The sequence below is a fragment of the Sceloporus undulatus genome, chromosome 2 (assembly GCF_019175285.1).
Source record: "Sceloporus undulatus isolate JIND9_A2432 ecotype Alabama chromosome 2, SceUnd_v1.1, whole genome shotgun sequence".
Classification (NCBI taxonomy): domain Eukaryota; kingdom Metazoa; phylum Chordata; class Lepidosauria; order Squamata; family Phrynosomatidae; genus Sceloporus; species Sceloporus undulatus.
The window spans coordinates 115,097,956-115,120,605 of NC_056523.1; the positions used below are offsets into that span (position 1 = coordinate 115,097,956).

The 22,650-nt window shown below is 38.7% G+C and overlaps 1 protein-coding gene across 1 annotated transcript in view; it reads right to left on the reverse strand.

Annotated features, from left to right (window-relative positions):
• DOCK2 (dedicator of cytokinesis 2) overlaps positions 1–22,650 on the reverse strand; it is a 336,713-nt gene that overhangs the window by 225,850 nt on the left and 88,213 nt on the right. Inside the window, exon 27 of the mRNA XM_042453565.1 lies at positions 4,217–4,365. Within this exon, the coding sequence (XP_042309499.1) occupies positions 4,217–4,365 (149 nt within the window). The remainder of the gene's footprint in view (positions 1–4,216; positions 4,366–22,650) is intronic.

The window sequence follows — 22,650 nt, forward strand, 5'->3', positions numbered from 1 at the left end:
AGGACCTGAAAACCTTCCTGTTCCAACAGGCATTCCCCGAATAAAATCCTGTGGGCCTCCCTCCTCTTCCGTGGCCAAGAGGTTGGGCTATGGGGCTTTTTGTTTGTCTGTTATGGTTTTTTATTGCTTATGTACTTTTAAAATTGTTGTAATTAGACTATGTTTTTAACTTGATGTAAGCCGCCCTGATCGTGGGAAGGGCGGGATATAAATAAAAATTTTATTTATTATTATTATTATGAATTTCCGAAGGTCACCCAGTGGGTTTCCATGGCCAAGTGAGGATTTGGATCCTGGTCTTCAAAGTCCTAGTCCAACACCCAAGCCACTATGCCACACTGGCTCTCTGTGTTGTAACAAACTGAGTTGCATGTTAGCACTAGTTAGTGTCTTGGCTTGGGGAAGCTTGTGTTTAAAAACATGAGGGAAGAGCACCTGAAGAGTTTTCATTGTCAATATATAACTGTAAAGCAAGCTAGAAGATATTGTAGATACCTACACTATGTAGATACCTTATCCAGTCCAATTAAGAATCACTATTGGCATTTCCACTTTCTTGATCTTGTTAAAACTTACAAGTAAGGCCCTTACACCTTTTTTTAATTTCACTAAGCATACAAAATATCCTGTTTCTTTGATCAGCAGTTACAGTGGCAGGTCACACCTTTCAAAAGGCAACATCTGGTTATTTGGCAGATTTCCCAGTTTCTTTTGGCAGATCTGGCATTTTTCAGAGGGCCTGTCATGAATTAGGTTGCTAGGTTCTGACTTTTCCTCCCTAAGAAGTTGATCTCATCTTCTTCTGCCTTGATAAAACTAACATGTAACCCTAGGTCCAGGCTCTCATAAGAATTATATAATTAGGTGTTGTATTTTCCCTCAAAATCCCTGAAGGCAAATACTGATGGATTGAGTTAAACTAAAATTCAGGGTGAGATTTTCATTTTGGGAGGAATGTCAAACATATATGGAACAAGATATCACTACCCCATGCTTGAACAAAAACTGATATAGGCTGCATCTGCACCAGAGAAATAATCCATTCTGATACCATTTTAACTGTCATGGCCAAATGCTGTGGAATTCTGGTATTTGTAGTTTTGTGAGAGATCTAGTCTTCCCTGTCAGAGAGCTCTGGTGCCAAACAAGCTACAAATCCCAAGATTCCATAACAATGAATCATGGCAGTTAAAGTCATGTCAAACTGGATTATTTCTGCAGTGCAGATGCAGCCATGGACTCCTTTCTCTTCACAGAGAATACCCACAAAGTTAAATGAGTTTCTCTGGGAGACTATATAGTGCAACACTATCTTCATGTATGCATATATGAAACATAATCTACATAGATATGCACACATGCATTTAAAGTATGACAAAAAAGGGAACTTTTGTAACTACAAATGCCAGAATTCCTCAGTGAATCATGATTTAAATAAACCAAAATAAATTATGCCATAATTTAAAATATCTCTGTAGCCATATATTTGTTATGTTACCACAGGATTGATCACAGAGTCGCAAAACCTGTTAAGTTAAATAAATGGAACTGAAACAAAAACTGGATTAGGCTCTAGAATGAGCATTTAAGAACCAATTTTGACAAAACGTGGTATTTACACTTAGGAGCTTATCACATGAACTTTAAAACCAGATCCAGCCTCCTTTTGAGAACCTCAAAATTGGTTCTGGGCTGGAGCCAGGATGCAGGATGGAGGTGGGGATTACTGTATGCTAAATCGCCTCTCACCATCAGCCAAAATCCAAGCTGGGTCCCAGGTGCACTCTGCCAGCACTTTTTCAAAGTCAGAGAGTGCTGGCTGAGTGTGGCTGGGACCCATCTTGGACCTGGGCTGATGGTGGGAGGTGATTAGGTTGTGATTTACCATGTGATAATCCCAGCCTCCATTCCACATACCAGCTCCAGCCCAGGAGGCTAGAGCTGTTTTTAAAGTTTATGTCATAAGCTGCTAAGGCTGACATTGTTGCTATGTGCCTTAAAATTAACTGTGGCTTATAGCAACTCTGTCCTACAGTTTTCTTGGAAAGATTTTTTTGGAGGGAGTTTTCTCTGGCTTCCTGAGATGAAGAGAGGGTATGACTTGTGCAAGGCCATCCAGTGGATTCATTTCTGAGAGGGAATTTGAATCTTGGCCCCCTAATCCAACATTGAAATCACTACACCATGCTGGTTATCATAGGTTGACATCTTCAACATACAGTAGAGTCTCGATTATCCATCCTTCGGTCAGCCAACATTCCAGATTATCTGACTTCGCGGCTGCTTGGAAGCCTGGCTATAGGCATTTCCACACCCCCAGACACCCCCCCAAACATGGCGGCTGCGACAGGCAAGGAGAGAAGGGTGAGTGAAGCCTTGCCCCAAAACACAGCTCCAAGTGTGGCAGTGGCGGCAGCAAGCAGGGCGAGTACCTCCAGGTTTGCAATTCATAGTGATTTCAAGGCTTTTCTTGGACTCTCCAGATTATCCAACATTTTCGACTATCCAACTATCAGCCTGCCTGTTTATGTCAAATAATCGAGACTCTGCTGTATATTTATGTAAACTTGGAGCTGATCAACATATGTTGGCTTTTCAGAAAACTGCTATACTTGGTCTAGTTATATAGAATTTGGAGTGAAACACATTTTAAGGGTTATAAATGCTTCCAATCAAAATTGGTTTCATTCAAATAATAATTGAAATGATCAGCTTCATCTTTGGGAATGCTGAATACTCTTCTTTATTAAACTATAGAAGTAATGTATGAAATCTGCAACAAGCACCTCATCTTTAAGACAGCATTTTTAGAAAGCAAGTAATTGTTACTTTAGGAAAACAAAAGAATAGAATCCAGTATTTTTATTTTTGGTATTGATATGGCCTTTTTACATTGAAAGCATTCCCTGCATTAACCAAAACCAATTCCAAACCAATACTGTCAAGCATAATAAGAATAAAGGGAATCACTGACTGTAAGTTCTCTGTGTTAATAAATAAGTGGCAAAACATGAAAGAACATTATACAGTTTATATCATGTTTACTCTCTGTAATTATCTTACATTGTACTTTAGGTGTCAAGGGAGCATTACAGCCACATAATTCTAATAACAGAGTTATAGGCTTATTTACGCCTATAGTAACATATCCATTTATAAACCTAGATATCAAAGCCAGCTGTAGAATTTGCTGAAGGGAATTAGGAATGCAAGGTTCATGTAAAATCCTGAATATTTACTGCCTTTTTTTTCTACTAAGAAGGGTAGAAGAATAATAATTTGTCTAAAAGGTAATGGGTCAAAATATTAGATTACAATCCTATGAACACCATGGATCTCAGTGGTATTTATCAGTAAACATATATAGGACTAGACTGTTTTCAGAGTATATCTCCCCCATTTTACATTTAGACACCAAGTGAGCACCCATCATATTCCTATGCTGGATTCTAAACATTTCCATATGTTTACATAGATGCACTACGTAGGAAAGACACTGGGTTATAATAACATTTATCTTTTAACTACACATTTCAAATGAAATTAAGCTTTGTTCAAAACACTATTGTTTGAGTCCTTAAAATAAATCCTACATGTTTATTTGTGAATCTTCACAAATTTGATAGATTCTTTAAATATATTTTATGGTTAGTATAAATCATTATGCATCTATTATTATGCATAGATTTTATTTTTAATATAGGTCAGTATGAATGTATTAGTACAGTGATGCATTTAAAATAAAATATATATTAAAAATCTATATATGCGATGTATGTGAGCCAGTGTTGTTTAGTGGGTTGAGCACTAGACTATGACTCTGGAGACCAGAGTCTGAATCCTATCTCCACCATGGAAACTCACTAGGTGATAGTTTTTTGTGGGTTTTTCAGGCTATGTGGCCATGTTCTAGAAGAGTTTCTTCCTGGCGTTTCACCAGCATCTGTGGCTGGCATCTTCTTCTACTTCAATAAAATGAAGCTGATATGGGATTGATGACATGTCAAGGCAAATTAATCAGAAAATCAGGAGGGGGAAATTGCCTCTGTAACCAGTGCCACACTGAAAACTGTGAAAACGGGTCCAATCTGTCAGGGCCCTGTTATATTTAGAAATTAAATGAGAGTCATCAGCATCAATATTTTACAACTTAATCAGTATAGGCTTACAACCAACTGGAATCAGTTACATAATCATCACCCTCATCAATACTCACTGCATCTTGACAGCTAAGAACCTCCAGGATGCTGTTGAGTAATTCAATGCAATACTTCTTTTCTAGGAACAGCATCTGTGTCTCTTCCTTTGGATCCAGCAATTCCTTCAACTCTTTAGTAATTATAGGGAGCAGAATATCTCTGCATTCTGAAAAAAAAGTTCAATTAAACAGAAGTCCAAATCACATATATTTTCATATTTGCTTTCCCTGATAGTGTACAATGTACATCTCCCTGCCACCACTATCCTAATTCTATTTTCTTTTTCAGTTACGAGCCTTCTAGCTTTCTTCAACATCTTGTCATGAATTTCATCGTATAGAAATTAATTTGCTAAACCACTAAATGCAGTGCATGAAAGAGTCATATCATACCTACCGCTCACTAAGATTGGGCTCACTGATTTGATTTGTAATCTACCTTCTTTCAAAAAATACTACTTTTCTATTCTACTAAAATTGCTTGATGAGAAAAAATTAACATGTGTTCACCAGGCATAAAAAGTGCACCTTACATATGTTTTACAGTAGAGCAAACCAAATAGTATTGATAACCAAGCAGAAGCACACTCAGTAAGGAACTGCTAGCTGTGTTCTCCCTTCATTTACATCAAAAATGCATCATGGATAAACTCTGAAATAGCAGTTCTGTATATTAGTCATATAGCAATAGCAAGCAATAGCAAGTACATTTTTATATCACTTATCAGTGCACTTAAGCACTCCTTAAGCAGTTTACAATGTGTAAGTCAATTGCCTCCAACAAGGTGGGTACTCATTTTAGAGACTTATGGAAGGATGCAAGGCTGAGTTGTTCCTTGGATCGAACTCACAATCTTGTGGCTGTGAGAGGCTGCAGTACCGGCATTTAATCACTGTGCCACCAGGGCTCCCTAGAAGGGAGTATTTGCAAACAATTTCACATTCTGGGTAAATTAAATACCACTCAGTATCTAAGCAAAAGGTCCTACTCCACATTTTCATGGTGATATAATGACAGAAATACAAGAACTGTGGTCTTCCTATCTAAATATTATGACCAGCCTCATGTTAAATGCCATCTTCAGCATCAGAAAAAAACACATTTCTTCCAAAAACTGAGAAGAAAAATCTTTTCTTTCAAATGGAAGTATTTCTGCTGAAATGCCATTCAAATGGGAATTGCTTAATATCAAATTATAGTTTTCAAACATTTTAACACAACCAATTAATGTACAAATGGAAAGCTTACCAGACATGATTTATGATAGATAGGAAGAATACATGTCAAGCTTGTCTCTGAAGCATTTCTCTGAAGATGCCAGCAAAAGATGCTGGCAAAACATCAGGAAGAAACTCTTCTAGAACGTGGCCACATAGCCCGAAAAACCCACAAAAAATGATCAAGCCTGTAGATTTTATTGTGTATAGTTTTATCGTGTATGTTTTTTTTTCTTCTGCAACAGTATTTCTTTTTGAAAATGGTATGGTGAATTTTTTTGTGAAAAAATATTGTTTTACTATATAAACACACTATTAAGAGGGAAGAAACACCAAATGACTGGTGTTACCCATCAGGAAAACATGTAGAGAGAGGTAAAGATTACCTGGTATGAGTTTTAGAACTGAATTATTAAGAGGCAGAAGTAAATCTCAATTCTAGAAGGTAAACAGAATGTAGAGAAATGTTGGGAAATGTATTATTCATTTATTTATATCCTGTCTTTCTCCTGGTGTAGGGACTCATATAGATAGATATAGGCAAAAGGTGGTGGGATCCATAGAAACACAAGTAGAGTTCTACTTATACAGTGTAGTTTCTCTGCCCTCTTTATCCCACTGCAGTTCCCTACACCCTAAAAAAATTATTTTTAGGGATTTAGGAGTGAATTATATAGGTCTTGGGGCTGTAGTAAAAAGGGCTGATGGAGGATGAGGGTGTATCACTTGCTATTTCTGGAGATCGAATGAGCGGTTTGGCTAAGGGTATTCACTGTTGCAGAATGTCTATTGGCTCTTCTAAAGCTTCTAAGTTCAGCGAATCCATTCTCCATAAATCCAGCCACTGACATTAATAATTGAGGTATACTTAGCAAGCACAATTTAGTATATAACCTGAAGCTTTACTTTTTGTGCACATTTTAATTTTAAATACACTTTAGCTTGACATCCCTGGTGTATTGCTTCAACTTGTTTTGGGTGAATTGATATATCTATGGAAATTTATTTTTTTAATTATTTATTTTGAGAATTTATTACCCAGTTACACTTTCATGACTATGACGTATATGAAAACAACATTTTATAGTGCCTAGTTTGAACAGCTCTAGGGAGGAATGTTTTTATGCCAGGAGTAAGGTGCATTTGTTCTTTGACCCAATAAATAGGAGTTTCTTGGCAGGTCTCCAAGTTCTCAATTGTTGTTTTTAATGTTTGTAACACTTTCTTAAAGTAAAGTAAGTGAAGATGGATTGGGTACAATTATGCAGCCAAGGTATTAAATGCCTGTATCATTATGGGAGTGGGGAAAGGAAATATTGTGGGAAGACAAGAGCTGAAACAGCAGGAATAACTTACTGCACACAGGACAATTAAAATGCCTGCATTCTAGGATTGTAACCAGTAAGGGTGACTCAGAAGGACCTGAGTATTCAGTGTTTGTAAGATGCTCACAGCTAAACGAGAGTTGCACAGGGTTGGGAGCTAGATTTCCAAAGTGCCATGAGAGCCAAGATAGTTACATGGCTCTTTCTCAGGGTAATCAGACATCCTCTTTTTCCAGGACATTTCTGGAGGAATTTCAAAATGTCATCCATTTTGAGCATAACTAAGAAGCATGAATTTATATGTATTATATGTGGTTTTAGCTTTTATTTTATAATGTCCCACATTTTGTGGTGCCTTGTCCTCCATTGCAGTTAGACCATCTGGTCACCCTGATCTTTCTCACAGTCTTTATCCAATCGCTAGTCCTAACTAGAGTAGGCCCACTGAACCTATTGGTAAATAGTAAATTAATACATATATAAATTTTATTCATTCAGTGGGTCTTCTCCAGTTGGGGCCAGTGGGCTATAGGCCTAAGAAATCCATTTTTTCTAGCTTTAAGTGGAACACAGCAAAGGCCTTCTAGGGCTTCCATAAACACTCTACTGAGGTTTGGTTTATCAAACCAGCCCACATTTTCTCTCTTTCTGAAGGCAAAACAATCACAGGAAACATAACTGAATTTTCCCACCACATTTGATACACCAATAATTTCAGCATTTCTTTCATACAGGCTTTAAACATCTCCCACAGTGGTATACAGCATTGTACATAGACACAAATATATATTAGAAAACAGTAATTTGTTTTTGTCACTGTTCATCATACATAATTATGAGTTTGACTGGTCTGCATAAGAGAAAATTGGACTTTGCAGTAACTGACACAAAGTAGGACAAAATATGCCAACCATGCAAAATGGATTTCTTGCTATTTATGGCACATTGTGAGCTGATCTATCCACATTTTCCATTACTCATGTGAATACATTAATGAATATTCAAATTACTGTGTTAATCTTTGCTATTAAAATGATGTAATCATTATCTTTCTGGACTTTAATTTGACTATGACAACTTTTTATTTGCGTTAATAGAAATTGATATAGTTGTTTTATATTCATTTCAGTTTTCTTTAATAACAGCAGACATAACAATAAATTAATCTAGCATTTCTCCTATTCCAATTATTCTTGAAACTGTTTTTACATACACAAGTAATTTGAAGATGTGGTTACTTTCATTGATAGATTAGGTATACATTCTCATCCTATGGTACATATTGTATCTCTTCAAGAACAGCCCCTCATAATGTCCACTTGTTTGTTTTCATAAAAATTATGCTAGGAAGAATACAGCTATAAAAAACAATCAAGCCACAGTAAAGACCTCAGCTCCAACTCAAATAAAAGATTTTTATTGCACATTCCAGCTTCACTCGATCTTGGAGGACACCGATTTTCTGGACCCATTTCAAACTGGCTTCCGAGCGGGCTATGGAGTTGAGACTGCCATGGTCGCCTTAGTTGATGACCTCCGTCTGGGCATGGACAGGGGAAGCGTGTCCCTGTTAGTGCTTCTGGACATCTCAGCGGCTTTCGATACCATCGACCATGGTATCCTTCTGGAGCGCCTGAGGGGGTTGGGTATCGGGGGCACTGCTTTGCAGTGGTGGTTCCGGTCCTACCTCTCAGGCAGATTCCAGATGGTGGAGCTGGGGGACTGTCGTTCCAATAAGAGGGCCCTTACATCTGGTCTCCCTCAGGGAGCGATTTTGTCCCCTATGCTATTTAACATCTACATGAAACCGCTGGGAGAGATCATCCAGAGACACGGGGCACGGTGTTATCAGTACGCTGATGACACACAAATAGTTTTCTCTGTGTCTCTGACTGATGCAGTAACTAAGGACGGCACCTCTCCTCTAGATGCCTGCTTGGCGTCGGTAATGGGCTGGATGAGGGAGAACAAACTCAGTGTGAATCCAGGGAAAACGGAAGTACTGGCAATAGGTTCCCCAGTTCCGGGTGGTGAGATTTGTCATCCGGTCCTGAACGGGGTCACGCTCCCCTTGAAGGACTCGGTGCGCAGCTTGGGTGTACTCCTTGACTCGTCGCTCCAGCTGACATCTCAGGTGGATGCGACAGTCAGGAGTGCTTGTTATCAGCTTCGGCTGATATGCCAGCTGCGTCCCTACCTGGACCTTAGGGACCTTGAAACTGTTGTACATGCTTTGGTAACCTCTCGATTGGACTTCTGCAATGCGCTCTACATGGGGCAACCTTTGTACCAAACCCGGAAGCTGCAAATGGTGCAGAATATGGCAGCTAGACTGGTCGCTGGTAGCTCCAGGTCGGACCATATAACACCCATTTTAAAAGATCTTCACTGGCTGCCTATTCGCTTCCGAGCTCAATACAAGGTGTTGGTTTTGACCTATAAAGCCCTAAATGGCTTGGGCCCAGGGTACTTGGAGGACCGCCTCTCCCCATATAATCCGCCCCGCACTCTTCGAACATCCGGGACAAATTTGTTGGAGGTCCCTAGGTCACATTTTGTGAAGACTTCACAGAGGGCTTTTGCCATTGCTGCCCCTTCTCTTTGGAATAAGCTCCCTGTAGAGCTCCGCTCCGCCGCTTCATTCGCTTCTTTTAAGAAAAATTCAAAAATGCATTTATTTCGGTTGGCCTTCCCACCTTAGTTAATAGTTCTTTCTCTGCCCCTTGTCTTTTTCCTTTCGACCCCGGACTATCATAAATTGATTTTTCCCTTTTCTTGCCCTTGACATGTGTATTTTATTGATTCCTGTTCCTATTCCTTGTAGCAATGTTTTTAACCTTATATTGTAACTGTTTTATCCTGTATTGTAATGTTTTTAACCTTTGTAAGCCGCCTTGATCATCTCCATGGAAAGGCAGGGTAAAAATAAAAATTATTATTATTATTATTATTATTATTATTACTATTATTATTATTATCCAACCATTTATGAAGTGAAAGAACCTTTGTGGTTTTCACTGTTGCAGCTCTTTCAGTTGCTGAAGGGTGTATGTGTGAGTAAATAACTAAGAAAAGAATTACACCCAAGATCTAAAAAGCTATTTGTCTATTTTTGTGAGTCCAGTAGAACTTTAGATGTGCTTTGCTCAGGAAGCAGTCACCAGGATTGTATGGCACTCTTCTTTTGAACCTGAGGAGAACGTCAAAAAACGTATGCAATGTGAGATGGATGTCAACTTTTATAAGGAGAGTCCACTTGGGCTGGCCCACAGAAGCTGCTTGAATCTCTGAATACAAGCATTCATCTCAACAAACATTCCCTTTATATTAGTTCTAATAGCTTCTAATAGATATAGGCATTTATAACATTAAGGTACAGCAAAACCCTGCCACATCAGTTTCAGACTGCAAGCCAAAGCAAACAAAATAACTAACATAGAAGCTGGTTCAGTTATGTCAAAGTTATATCCTATTCTTCCACAAAAGGGCTCATGTTGTTTTATATTATCTTAGGTGAGAATCTGAACTAAAGTTTCCCAAGTATAAATTACTATTTGTGAATAGATGTTACTGCTTTTATAGGCTACTTCTCTTCTGACACCTATTTGTGTGCAGCACAATGTGAAGTATTTCTGAAACATTTTATAAAAAGCTTCTCCAGGGAGGTATGCACTCATGTACAGAAAAGATCCTTATTCACATGGAGAGTCATAGATGCAACTTTAACATGGACGCAACTACTACAGGGAACAACGTAAAGTCATGTATGTATTTATCTTGCATTCCAATTCAATGCATTAAAAAAGCTATACATATCATAGGAAGAATCATTATACAATTATCAGTGCCATCAGTGCCATATGAATATTTATGCAATACTATGGCCCTGTTGAATCAATACTGTAATGAGACTCATTATCAGATTGCTATGAATAGTACTATCACTGTAGGGTAAATAAAGGCATTATCTGGATAAAGTCTTGGATATGATTAAGGACTGCTAATAGCCCAAGAAATGTGTGCAGTAAGTATCCATAGAAGCTAATTATTAGATGATCTTTAAGTCCTTTGGATGATTAGAATACCCAAGAGAGGCATGGTTTTCATCCTATACCTACAGCTTAGGATGCTGTGATCATTGCTTTTAAAAAGGATAGCTAGCTCATGAGAAACTTTTAAAAGTCTTCATATTTACTACTAATGCAAACTGTTACATTTTCGTTCTATTCCCTGCATACTCAGTAACTTGCAGTTTGGGCCCAAGCCAAGAGACAACTTTGGGAGAACTGGAGAATAGCCATTACTTATTTGAACCAGAATTCACTACAAGATGCTATGTGATAACTGAAAAATCTACCAGGGACAGGCAGTTCAACACTTATTTAAAAAAATGTGCATTCTGTACAGTGTTAGTCTCTTCCCAACAGATGAAATGCTGTTCTTCAATCAGAATCCGGCTCTAGTGGATCATCTCAAACCTGATCACCTCCCCCCCCCCCCCCCCCCCCCCCAAAAAAGAATGGAGAAGGGTCAGGTTGGGGAAGGAACCAGGTTGTGCTAGACCCAAACACCTACTATCACAAAGCTGCTGTTAACATGCTGGCTCAAAGTTAGGCTTGGCTGAAGATGGCCTAAATAATTCCCAGCATCTATACACTGGGAGGAGTGTGGATTCATAACAACTGCAGGTTGCCTAATGTTGGCTCAAAATTGGCCATTTTGACCGGTTAGAATTCTGATCTGCCCCTTTGGAAAATGGCTCTAATTTGCAAACCTCACTACTACAGTATCTGGCCCTTCTTTTTAAACTTTTTGTTTCTTCTCCTCTCCCCTTCAGTTTAGATCTTCAGTTCTGCAGAACATACATTTGAGAAAATTTGTTTTCCCAACTGTAATTTTTTCATCTGTGTCTCTGAAGAAACCAACAAAACTACAATGTGACTCTTAGCAAAAATTGTATATGTTTGATAGCTCTGTAAGGTAATAGCATTTGGGATGACATTTACCTCTCCTTGGACACAGACTTGATGTGAGACAGTGGACTTTGGCCACTGGAGTGCTTGAACTATGCTCCCACCTATGTTCCATCTCTATATTTCAAATGCACTCAAATACTTTTAAAAATGATTTTCACTGTCACATTGGGTTCCCTTTGAAAATTGAATCCAAATAAGTATTGCTTGGGAGAACATATTATCATTATCTTCTTCCTAGGGCTCAATCTAGGGAAAGATATGAAGTAAGCTTTTGAACTGACATGCCTGCATTGCAAGTCCCATCATAGAAAGGCTGATTTCCTGATCAAGTTAACAACTGCTTGAAACTACTGTAATTTAAAATCTAAAAGTTGAGAAACAATTCAAAGTTCACCCACGTTCTATCAGTCTTGACCCTATGCTAATGAAAACATTAGCAACATATCCATAGTAGTCTAAGATGAGACCATATTTTTTAGGCTGAAACAAAATTATGCAGCCCCAGAGATTTCTTGATTAAGTAATTTTGAGAAGCAAACAGCATCTAAGGCTATTGCAGTATATATACATCGCTGGCAGTAATATGTATCTAATGAAAATGCCTGTAGTTTCCTTTTTAATATACAGTACTGTAAAATTGATTTTTAATATAGAGAATGCTCTAAATTTGCTCATTCTAGGCTGTACCATTTTCACAAAGGATCTCCTGTACATTTATGGTGCAACTTTAATTGAAGTGGCAGATTTTGAAACAAATTATGTTTTCAGATGAACTGTAAACTCTCCACAATACTGAAATGTTCACCGCCTGGGGTTCAATTGTGGATGTGTGTGTGTGCGCGCACATATTTCCTGATGGTTGAATTTACTGTCACTTCTGTAAGATTTAGTTATTGCAAATACCAGTAAGCAACACATTTTAACATAATTATGAGGTTTTACAAAGGACTGGAACTCTCCTTTGCAATTATGATGTATAAGGCAGCAAGAATTTTTGCCTTTAGCCACATCTCTTAAAATCTGCTTTAAAAATTGATGTGCTTTGATTAAATACAGAGGAACCCTAGGGTAAATGTTATGCAACCAAATGATTCAGCTCTTATTACTACTGTTTGCTTACATCATCTTTTCACTTTATACTAAGACCAAACTAATCACAAGGGCTTCAAATCCAAGTGTAGAACTGGGTTGCCAATAAATCACCATGAAGAATAGCATGGGAATTACTGAAAGCACAAAAGGGACAGGAAAGAAAAGGGTAATAAACCCTTTCCATGGCTTATACTTCACTGTCTGAAGTATACTCACTGTAAGTTCCGGGAATGGAAATAACATGGAGACGAAAAGCTGGTGGAAGGTGGTTTCAGGGGAAGAGGGCGAGGTAGTTGGGAAAAGACCCAGCAGGTACCTATTGTACTTTAAAAGTGTTATCCTTCTCCCACTTCTGCTTTGCTGGGATTTGGCATGGGCTGAGTTAGATTGGATCAGATCATGCCTGGCTAATTTGAACCACAAGCACCTATTTTAAATGAAATATGGTGTTAAACAGTTTATTCCACTCCCCACCCCACCCCCAACCAGGATGGCAAAGCAACACAAAGACTTGGGTCTTATCTGGTTGGTATTCTACTTCTTAGTTGTACTGCAGCAGCTGTACCTATAAAACGAGAGACTGGAATGTCACTGGATGCACATGAACTTAGCACAATTATATATGTCAAGTCCGAATATCAATGAGATTCTATACCTGTTTGAAAGGAAGGAGGAAAATAAAGAACACAATGCTCTATAATGAAATTTTATGGTTCCTTATGCATGCCATGATCTCTAAGGAGTGGGAAACTTTGGCCCACTAAAGGTTCTTAGCTTTTACTCTCAAAATTCTTTAACACTAGCCATGCTGAATATGTCACCATGACTGGTAGTACAAAGCTTTACAGGTCAACATTTCCCATCCTTCTGCTAAAAGGAGGAATGAAATTAAAGAAATGATACACCGGTCTAAGAGCTGACAAAATGAGTGGAATCTGGAAGTTCCGTTCTGGAAGAAAACACATGATAAGCAATATTTCAATATTTGGAATGCTGTAGCATAACAATGTATTCCTTGTAGCTCTGTGATATCTCAGCACTTCTCAAATCCCTATAAACTGAAGTTAAAATGCATACCATAGGTCAGGAAAGGAAGTACACAACCCTAAAAGTTCCCAGCGTGGCTAACAAGCAATATGAACAAATCCCAAATGAGGCACACTTAAAGGAAATGTGCACAATCTGAATACACTGCTATTATAAGGAGCATATCACTAAGAAAATCAAAACCAGTCATAACGTGTTCTTTAAATATACTAGGAGGAGTCAGTTGGACTCTTGGATGACAGTGGAGTTAAAGAAATTTTGAAAGAGGGTAAAGAAAGTGCAGAAATAATGAATGCATGATTTTCATCTGTCTTATTGCTGAAGACATAGGAAAGATAAAGAAGTGAGACAAATAGTGGTGACAAGAGAGGAAGTTCTATACATTATTGATAAATTAAAAACAAACAAATCAAGAACCTTGATGGTATCCACTTAAAGAACTCAAATGTAAAACTGCTGATCTTTAAACTAAATAATATAATATGCCTCCAACCTCAGCCTCTGTATCAGAAAACTGGAGAGGCCAACCATAAACCATCATTATCAATGGAAGTTGAATTGGGGAAGATCCAGACAGATTTTAAAAAGCACCTTTTCACACAGTGCATGGTTAACCATGGAATTCACTGCAGCAAAATGTACTGATGGCTGGCAAAATGGAAAGCTTTTTAAAAGAAGTGGCTAGATTATCAGGGGTTAGGGCCATCAGTGTCCATGAGCCAGGATGGCAATATGAACAGTATTGCCTTCCTTATCAGAGACAGTATGCTTTTCTGTATTAGTTGCTGGGGAATGAGAAATGGAGGATGCAATTGTCCTGCTGGCAGGCTTCCCATAATCAACCAGCCACTTTGTGAAAAAAATGCTGAATTAGATAGGACTTCAGACTGAATCAAAATGAATCTTTTGTTCTTAATACAGGAGAAGACCCTTTGATCTTTGTTCTCATGTAGAAATTTTCCATATCTAGAACTGAAGTGAGCAGCTTTAAAAGAGAGAGAGAAATCTTTTTTTTAAAAAAATCAACCAATGTTTGCCTCTAGAGGTCTTGCTACCTGCTGTTTCAGCTTTTCTCCCTTAAATACTGCTGCATAAAATTGATTGGTCAGGAGCTCTCTCTGTCTTAAAATCACATTTAAATCCAAATATACTTGCTATTCTTGTATGAGATATCTAATCATTATTCTGCTTAGAACAGCAGACTAGATCTGTAACATAAAGCTATTCACAGAAGTGTCCCTTAAGGTTCAAGTAATGTTGACAATATAAGTCCCTCACTCAGTTGTGTTTCCACACACACACACAAACGTCCCAAAGAATTTTAAATAAAAGCTATGGAGAAGTATCAAGGTTATTTCATATTGCTTTTGCTTTTTGCAAAATTACCATATATAGTTGACTATAAGTCAAGAAATTTATGCCCCAAAATTGACCCTAAAATCCTCGGTCGACTTATAGAGGGGTCAATACACTAATATTACTTAGAAAAGTCCTGAAACAAGCATCGCCTGATGCCCCACTCTTCATGCAGGAGGGTTTTTCTGTGTGTGTGTGTGTGTGTGTGTGTGTGAAAGAGGTTCCCAGTCTGATCTGAAAGCCTTCTCTTCCCATCAAAGAAACACCCCATTTAAGTCCACTCCCTTCCCTTCTCAATCCGATGTTAAAACCTCTCCTCCAGCACCTGTGAAGTGGTGTTGGTGGTTGGGAGAGGCCCAGAGAAGAAGGAAGGATGAAAGTGATGTTTTCTCCTTTCCATTCTTTGTTATAGCCCCCTACGTTTTACCCTTGACTTATTCATGGATCATATCAAAATCCATGATTTTGTCCCTAAAAACTTCCCCTGACTTTAGGTCAACTTGTACATGAGAATATATGGTATGTGAAATAGCAGGTCCATTACCAAAACCCTAAATTTCATGTTTAATTTTTGGTTTGTTTAAACAAACCCTCCGAGTAAAGAGGAAGTTCTCAAACTGAAATGCTTTATGAGGAGGACCAGTGTTTTGGGGGTCTATACTTACAGTATATCTCTCACAGTCAGCAGAATGGATAGGAAAAAGCATGTTTCAAATTTTGCCTTTCCATTTTTTATTTATTATAATGATTTTAATGCTCTACTGTTTTGAATTGTTTTTAATTATGTTGCTAGCTGCATCTTAGCAGAAAAGCTGCATTAAAATGCTACACACGAAGCAAAATATAAATATAGTAAAATATAACTATAATAATATACTGCACATGAGGTTAAATATAGCTCTCTGTTTAATGTGCAGATCTTTAATAAAAATGCAAATAGCATTGTTGGGGAGTGATTATGATCAGGATTGCAGCAAGGACTTGACTCTTTCCTTCCAGCTGCCTTCTTAAATAAAAATCCCTTCTCTGAAACAGGTATCTGCATTAAAAGGAAATTTAACATTGATACCCATGAAGGGATTTTCCTCAGAACCATTTCATATCATGCTGCTACCATCTTGCTCCCCTTACTCTATGATTACTTACAAGGATTCTCTTTTTGCCTTTATAACTGATATTGCAGTTGATTGTATTGGGGATGCACTTATCTTATCACAGCGTTGTTGTTTATATGCTCTTATTGCAGCACAGTTAATATCCATCAGGTTTATTGAATTTTTAAAAAGTATTCTAGATTTATACACTATTTATTCCATGTTGTACTTTCTGATTGTAATCATCTGTTCGGTATGCAAAATCTGTGATAATCTGTGAGTCACCTTGGGTCCCTTCTGGGAAAAGGCAGCATGTAAATTAAATTAAATTAAATTAATAAATAAATGGCCTTTACTCAAAGCATGAGTAAAGTAAATTGCTACTCAGGAAGAATACATGAGAAGAAAGTGTTAAATTCCCTTTCCCACCAACTGCAGTCTTATAGTTGTCAACTTCTCCAACTAGCATTTTTTAAACTTCTGTATTAAATGCAAATACATGATCTAACTCATGAAAGTAATATATAGCAATATAGTGAAGCAAACACTGTATTTCATCAGTGTGGGTGATATTTATTTATGTTTATTCATTTAAGTATTTTATTTCTCTTAGGAGGGGACCTAAGGGATCTTACAATCAATGAAAACTCAGGACAGCTAACATCTTATCATACAAAAGTTTTAAAACAATTGCATAAACAGTTCTCTTGAAAGCACAGTTTAAAACACATTTAAAACTTAATAAACAAATTAGCAGCATACATCATTAAAAGATTCTTTTGCCTCATGAGTTTAATGCCAAGGCCTTGCATAAATGAAAAAGTTTTCTCTTGGCAGTAGAAAGGAGGCCAATTTTGGGAGAGAGCCTTTGAGGAGCCACAGATTTATGCTTATCTAAGCCTCTGAGAGTAGTGGTGTCACTAGGAGGTGAGGGATGTGTGCACTGTACCAACTAACACCAACTGAAGGTGTGACACCAAGATGACTGGGACCAAGTGGGTGGCCTCACCTTGCACCAGCCATAAATACTACTTGTGCTGGAACTGGTGCCTGGAAGAGAGGGGAGGAGGGCTGCCAGTCAAGTGGCCAGACCACACTGCCTCTATATAAAGACCCACCTGGGTTCTTGGCCACAAACAAGTGTGCCTGTCTCCTGGTCAGCCACTCCTTGTCACCACTGCCTTCCAACACAAATGGCAGTGCGCTGAGAATTGAACACACCTCTTGCGTCCTCATCATCTTTTTTCCTGTCCAGGCCTGTCTCGCTTAGCCAAGCACTACATAAACAAGCTTAGCCCAAATCCATCCAGTTCGCTACTGTCCCCCTACTCTTGCTACAGGCAGCAGCCACAGCAACAGGAGGGCTCTAGCAGAGAACACTCCAGCCAGCCAGCCAGCCAGCCAGCCAACCCACCCACCAGGAATTGGGTACAACTCCCCTCCACTCTGCCCTTAGCTCTTTTGCTCTCTGGCTCGCCTTCACCCTCGTTTCCCCACTTGCTTTCCTACCTGTCTACCTGCCTGCTGTCTCTTCTAGTTCCTCCATTCTGTGGAGTGGCAACAGTTTCTCCTTTATTTCAATGTACAGTGGGTTATTTGTATCTGCTGGGGTTCGGTTCCAAACCCCCCCCCCCAGATACCATTCTATACAATGGGGTAGTAAAATGGTGTCCCTTATATAAAATGGCAAAATCGAGGTTTGCTTTCTGGATTTGTTTGTTGGTTTCTTTGTTTCTGGTATATTTTCAAAGTGTGGATGGTTTATGCAGAATCCATGGATACAGAGGGCTGACTGTATACAAATTTCCCATTTTTCCTCTGGCTTTCCACCCTGGAGTAAATCCCAGCTCCTATGTGCTACCCTCATGGTGCGTCTTCCTCATGTCACCCACTTCCATTTTCCCTTTTAAGGAAAGGACAAAGCAGAGCTGAAGGTAAAGCTGCCACCCAGAAGATTTTATCCAAGTTTGAGGTGCCAGCAGTCCTCAGCCCCTCGAGTTTTGCTTATGTCTCTTTTGCCTCTTTATGTTTTGGGCATGGATGAAGTAGTAAGCCCAGGGAACCTCTGGTGCAGCAACAGCTGTCCTCAAGAATGGATATGGGGAAACTTTCCCTCACATTTTCTTTTTCATAGAATCATAGAATCATAGAGTTGGAAGAGACCACAAGGGCCATCCAGTCCAACCCCCTGCCATGCAGGAAATCCCAATCAAAGCATCCCTGACAGATGGCCATCCAGCCTCTGCTTGAAGACCTCCAAGGAAGGAGACTCCACTACATTTTCCTCTTTTGAGGAGGTCCATGGGGGTGACACCAACCCTAGTGATGCCACTATCTTGGAGACATAGGACCAGAAAGCTGTATGGAGACAAATTCACCTCAATCGCTTATCTGATCAAATTGAGAGTGCATTACACAAAGGGGCAAATAAACATTCAGAAAACCAGTTAGTTGATCACAGATTGGATGCAATTTGGCCTTCAGGCAAATTATATGCTCTCACTCTCAGGTCATGAATTACTTACAAGGATAAGAAGATTGACTTAACTTTCCAGGAAGGAGCTGTTAGAGAGAGGGAGGGAGGGAGAGTGTTAGCATTTTAGTTTTTAGTAAAAAGACTAAAAAGGAGGCAAACATACTCTCTCTCCCTCCCTCCCTCTCTCTAACATTAATTTCAACATTAATTTCAGCTAAGTAAGCTGAAAATGACATCATCAATAAAAAAACCTAAAATTCTATTGAAAAAATATACAAATTAGTCAGCATCTGGTACGTTAAAAAGGAAGCTCATCTGATTTCCAGAAAATATGCACTCTTCTCTCCCAAAAGATTTAATCTGACAAGCATTGCTAGTTGTGGGAGTGCTGCTCAGCATTCTTTCTGGAATAACCTGACTAGTCAAAAGCATAAATAGGACAATCCACAAAAAGAACGAGGTTATAACCAAAAGCTTTCCCCAAACACAACCACAACACCCTCCTGTTTAAGCTGATTGAGACCAGCTATGCCTCTCTTTTGGCTAAAACTCCTAAAGAACATGGTACATGCATGGTGGCAGCCCTTAGAAGACATTAAGAAAAAAGACCACTTTAAAAAAGCAATCTGTACACCCAAGAGGAAAAAAACAAGGTCAAACAAAGTACTCTATGAGGAATCCCTTTCTTAAAGGAATTACATTAGCTGCCACTGGGCTAGTGATCAGAAGACGTTTGTAATAGCCATTTGTAAATAATTACGTAGCCTTACTAGGGCCTAAAAATATCCGTTTTTGGACTATATCTCCCAGTATTCTAGTCTATGGATATATTTTAGCCTGTTGTACGCCACTTTGATTGCTTGGCAAAAAGCAGGATAAAAATTTTAAAAATATTTTTATTTATGTATTAGTATTATTGGAGCCAGTGTGGAAGTTTGAGCATTGGACTAGCACTCTGGAGACCAGGGTTCAAAGCCCAGCTCAGTCTTGTAAACCTACTGGGTGACCTTGGGCAAGCCTCAGAGGATAGCAATGGCAACCCCCCTCTGAATAAACTTGCCAAGAAAACCCCATGATAGGTGTGCCTTGGGGTTGTCAAAAGTTAAAAATGACTTGAGGGCACACAACAACAACAGTTTTCTAGACAGCATGGGGGAATTTCTCAGATAGCATCTGGCAGATTGCAGATGTTTGTCAAGCAAGTCAGTTTGACAAGGTCCAAACTGATTCATATTAAATTATTATCTATTTCTTTGTCCCTTGTATTAATTTGCTTTGGAGTAGCTTGAACAGAAGCTGGACAGCCATCTTTTGGGAATGCAGTGCAACTCTTTGGTCAACGTCCAACAGACACTGAACATAGAACTGCCCTGGAGGAGCTACAAATGCCTAGGAGAGTATTCTCTCTAGGAATCTCTAGGTCTTTCAGTGCAACTTTTAGTTAAAGTTGACCATTGAGTTGCACTGGAGGACCTAGATATTCCTAGAGAGAACATATTAATCAAATCTGTGAATAATCAAATCCACAAATATCAAAGCTGCAAATATGGAGGGATGACTGTATTAGGAATAGCATTTGCCTTTACAACATAAATTCTAATAAGCAGCTCTAAGCAGCAGCTCTAAGGGTGAGGCTGTAGAAAGGATTTATACTCAGGAGAAGTACACTGAAAAGGGGCATGTTGATAAAATAAGGGTTGCCTTTTATCACTCTCTCTTTTTAATGTATATGCACAAATTATGATATGGAAAGCAGGATTACAATTACACTTGGAAGAAAGGGGAGTGAAAATTGAGGAAAGGAACATTAACAATTTAAGATATGCAAATGACACCATATTATTTGCAGAAAATAGCAAAGACTTGGAACAACTACAGATGAAAGTTAAAGAAGAGAGTGCAAAAGCAGAGTTACAGTATGTAATAAAGGCTCGTTATAAACAGGCGTAAAGTACGTACCCAGTACGTACTAGGGTTAGGAAGGGGCGTGCTTTACGCACGCCCCTAACCCTAGTACGTACTGGGTACGTATAAAATGGCAGTGCCCATTCTACACGGGGTGCCGCCATTTTGACATCGCGGATGCATAGTGTCTGGATGTTGCATGCCGGAAGTGATGCAGTGAGTGCGCAACTAGTGCCTCGTGGCTCCACTTCTGGGGCACAAAAAGTGCCATTTTTGAGATTCTTTTTTGCTGCGTCCGGGAACCGTGCGGTTTGGCCTCTGCAGTTCCTGGATGCAGCAACCGGAGGCACCAGCAGACCGCCACTTTCAGGCGGTCTGTAACGGGCCAAAGTATGTTATTTGTATCTCTGAAGGAAATCACACCACTATTTTTTTCTCCTTCAATAACAGGCTGTTTGACCAATCTTTCCTATGTAACTTGTGCAGTGAATCAGATGGTAGTCACTCTCAGGGGTTTGCTGTAGCATTTTCATGGATCTGTAGCTTTTGGCAAAACGCTGGTAAAAAAACAAACAAAACAAACAGACAAATCTAATAGTACTGGGATGAGAAAACCACTACTGGAAGTGCCCTGTGTGTGACAAAAATGTTATTCTTTTTTTGTTGTTGATGATGAGTTTTTGTAGTTATTCTTTTCTTTGTACTTCACTAGGACCATATAGGCACACTTTACATGGTCCTGCTCTCCCTATTAATTTCCATCAGAACCCTGTAAATAGAATTGCCAAGAGATATGGGGGTCAAAGATCACCTGGCAAATGGGATGGCCAAGCAGATCTGAACTTGAGTCTCCCAATGTCCAGTTCTGCATTGTAAACACTACTCTACACTGGTTCTCTCAGATCAGTTGTATGAAGACCGAAACATAGTGGAGGAAAAATGCAACAATTATTTAGTGAATTTGCCTGATTAAAATACAAATTAGATTAAATTTACATAATTAAAATGTGCAATTAGATATCCAAATTTGAGTAACTGGAATATCTAGACTAGATGACTTTGCAGTCGCTTCCAACTCTCCTGATTCCACAATTCTCTGTGTTACTGATTTGCATAACATATTCATATACTATACTTACAGTATACTGTTATATTGTCAGAATTGTATTTGTCTTTTTAATGCTTTATTAGTGCTGGGAGCTTTGAGTGCAGACTCACTGCTAGAAAAGTGGCTTATAAATATAGCAGTAACATTAACACTGTAAACAATGAAGAAATAAGTTTATATGAAGTCAAAATTAAGGTGGCTGTGCTCTCTTACTCTATTTTGAAATACATGGAATTTTTTTTAGCAGTTCAACATCTACACTTTTATGGTGCAGAAATGATGAACATCTTGAAATATTTGGCATGCAGGAAGCCCCATGGATTATATATCAGTTTATTACATTAATCTCCTGCAGATTTGCACACCATCTGCAACAAACTGTCTTTTGAAATGAGAAAAGCTTCCTTGCAGAACTGAGATGTAACTTGTATCCTTTAAGGGAAATGTGTTGTTGTTTACCTTCAAGCCATTTCCGAACTATGGAGACCCTAAGGCAAACGTATCACAAGGTTTTCTCACCCGAATTCAAAAGATCTACTTAAATAGCTCTGAATGTTGTACACATTCAAATTCATATATATTCAAAGCATGAAACATCACTTCCTAATCAAACACTTCCAACATTGTGGTGTGTTTTTTTTTAAATCATCCCATTTTACTTCATTATGGTCACCCATGCTTTAAAAAATTATTTTAAAGCTGTAACCATCAAAGGCTGATAGGACTTCTGTCCTTGTTTTAATCACACTGAGTGCAAGCCCTCCAAAGCAAGTTTTTGGATCATGTACTGTAGACAAGCAAAGTTGAGTGGGGAGGTGAAGAAAGTTGTGCTATAATTGTGTTTGCTAGCATGAT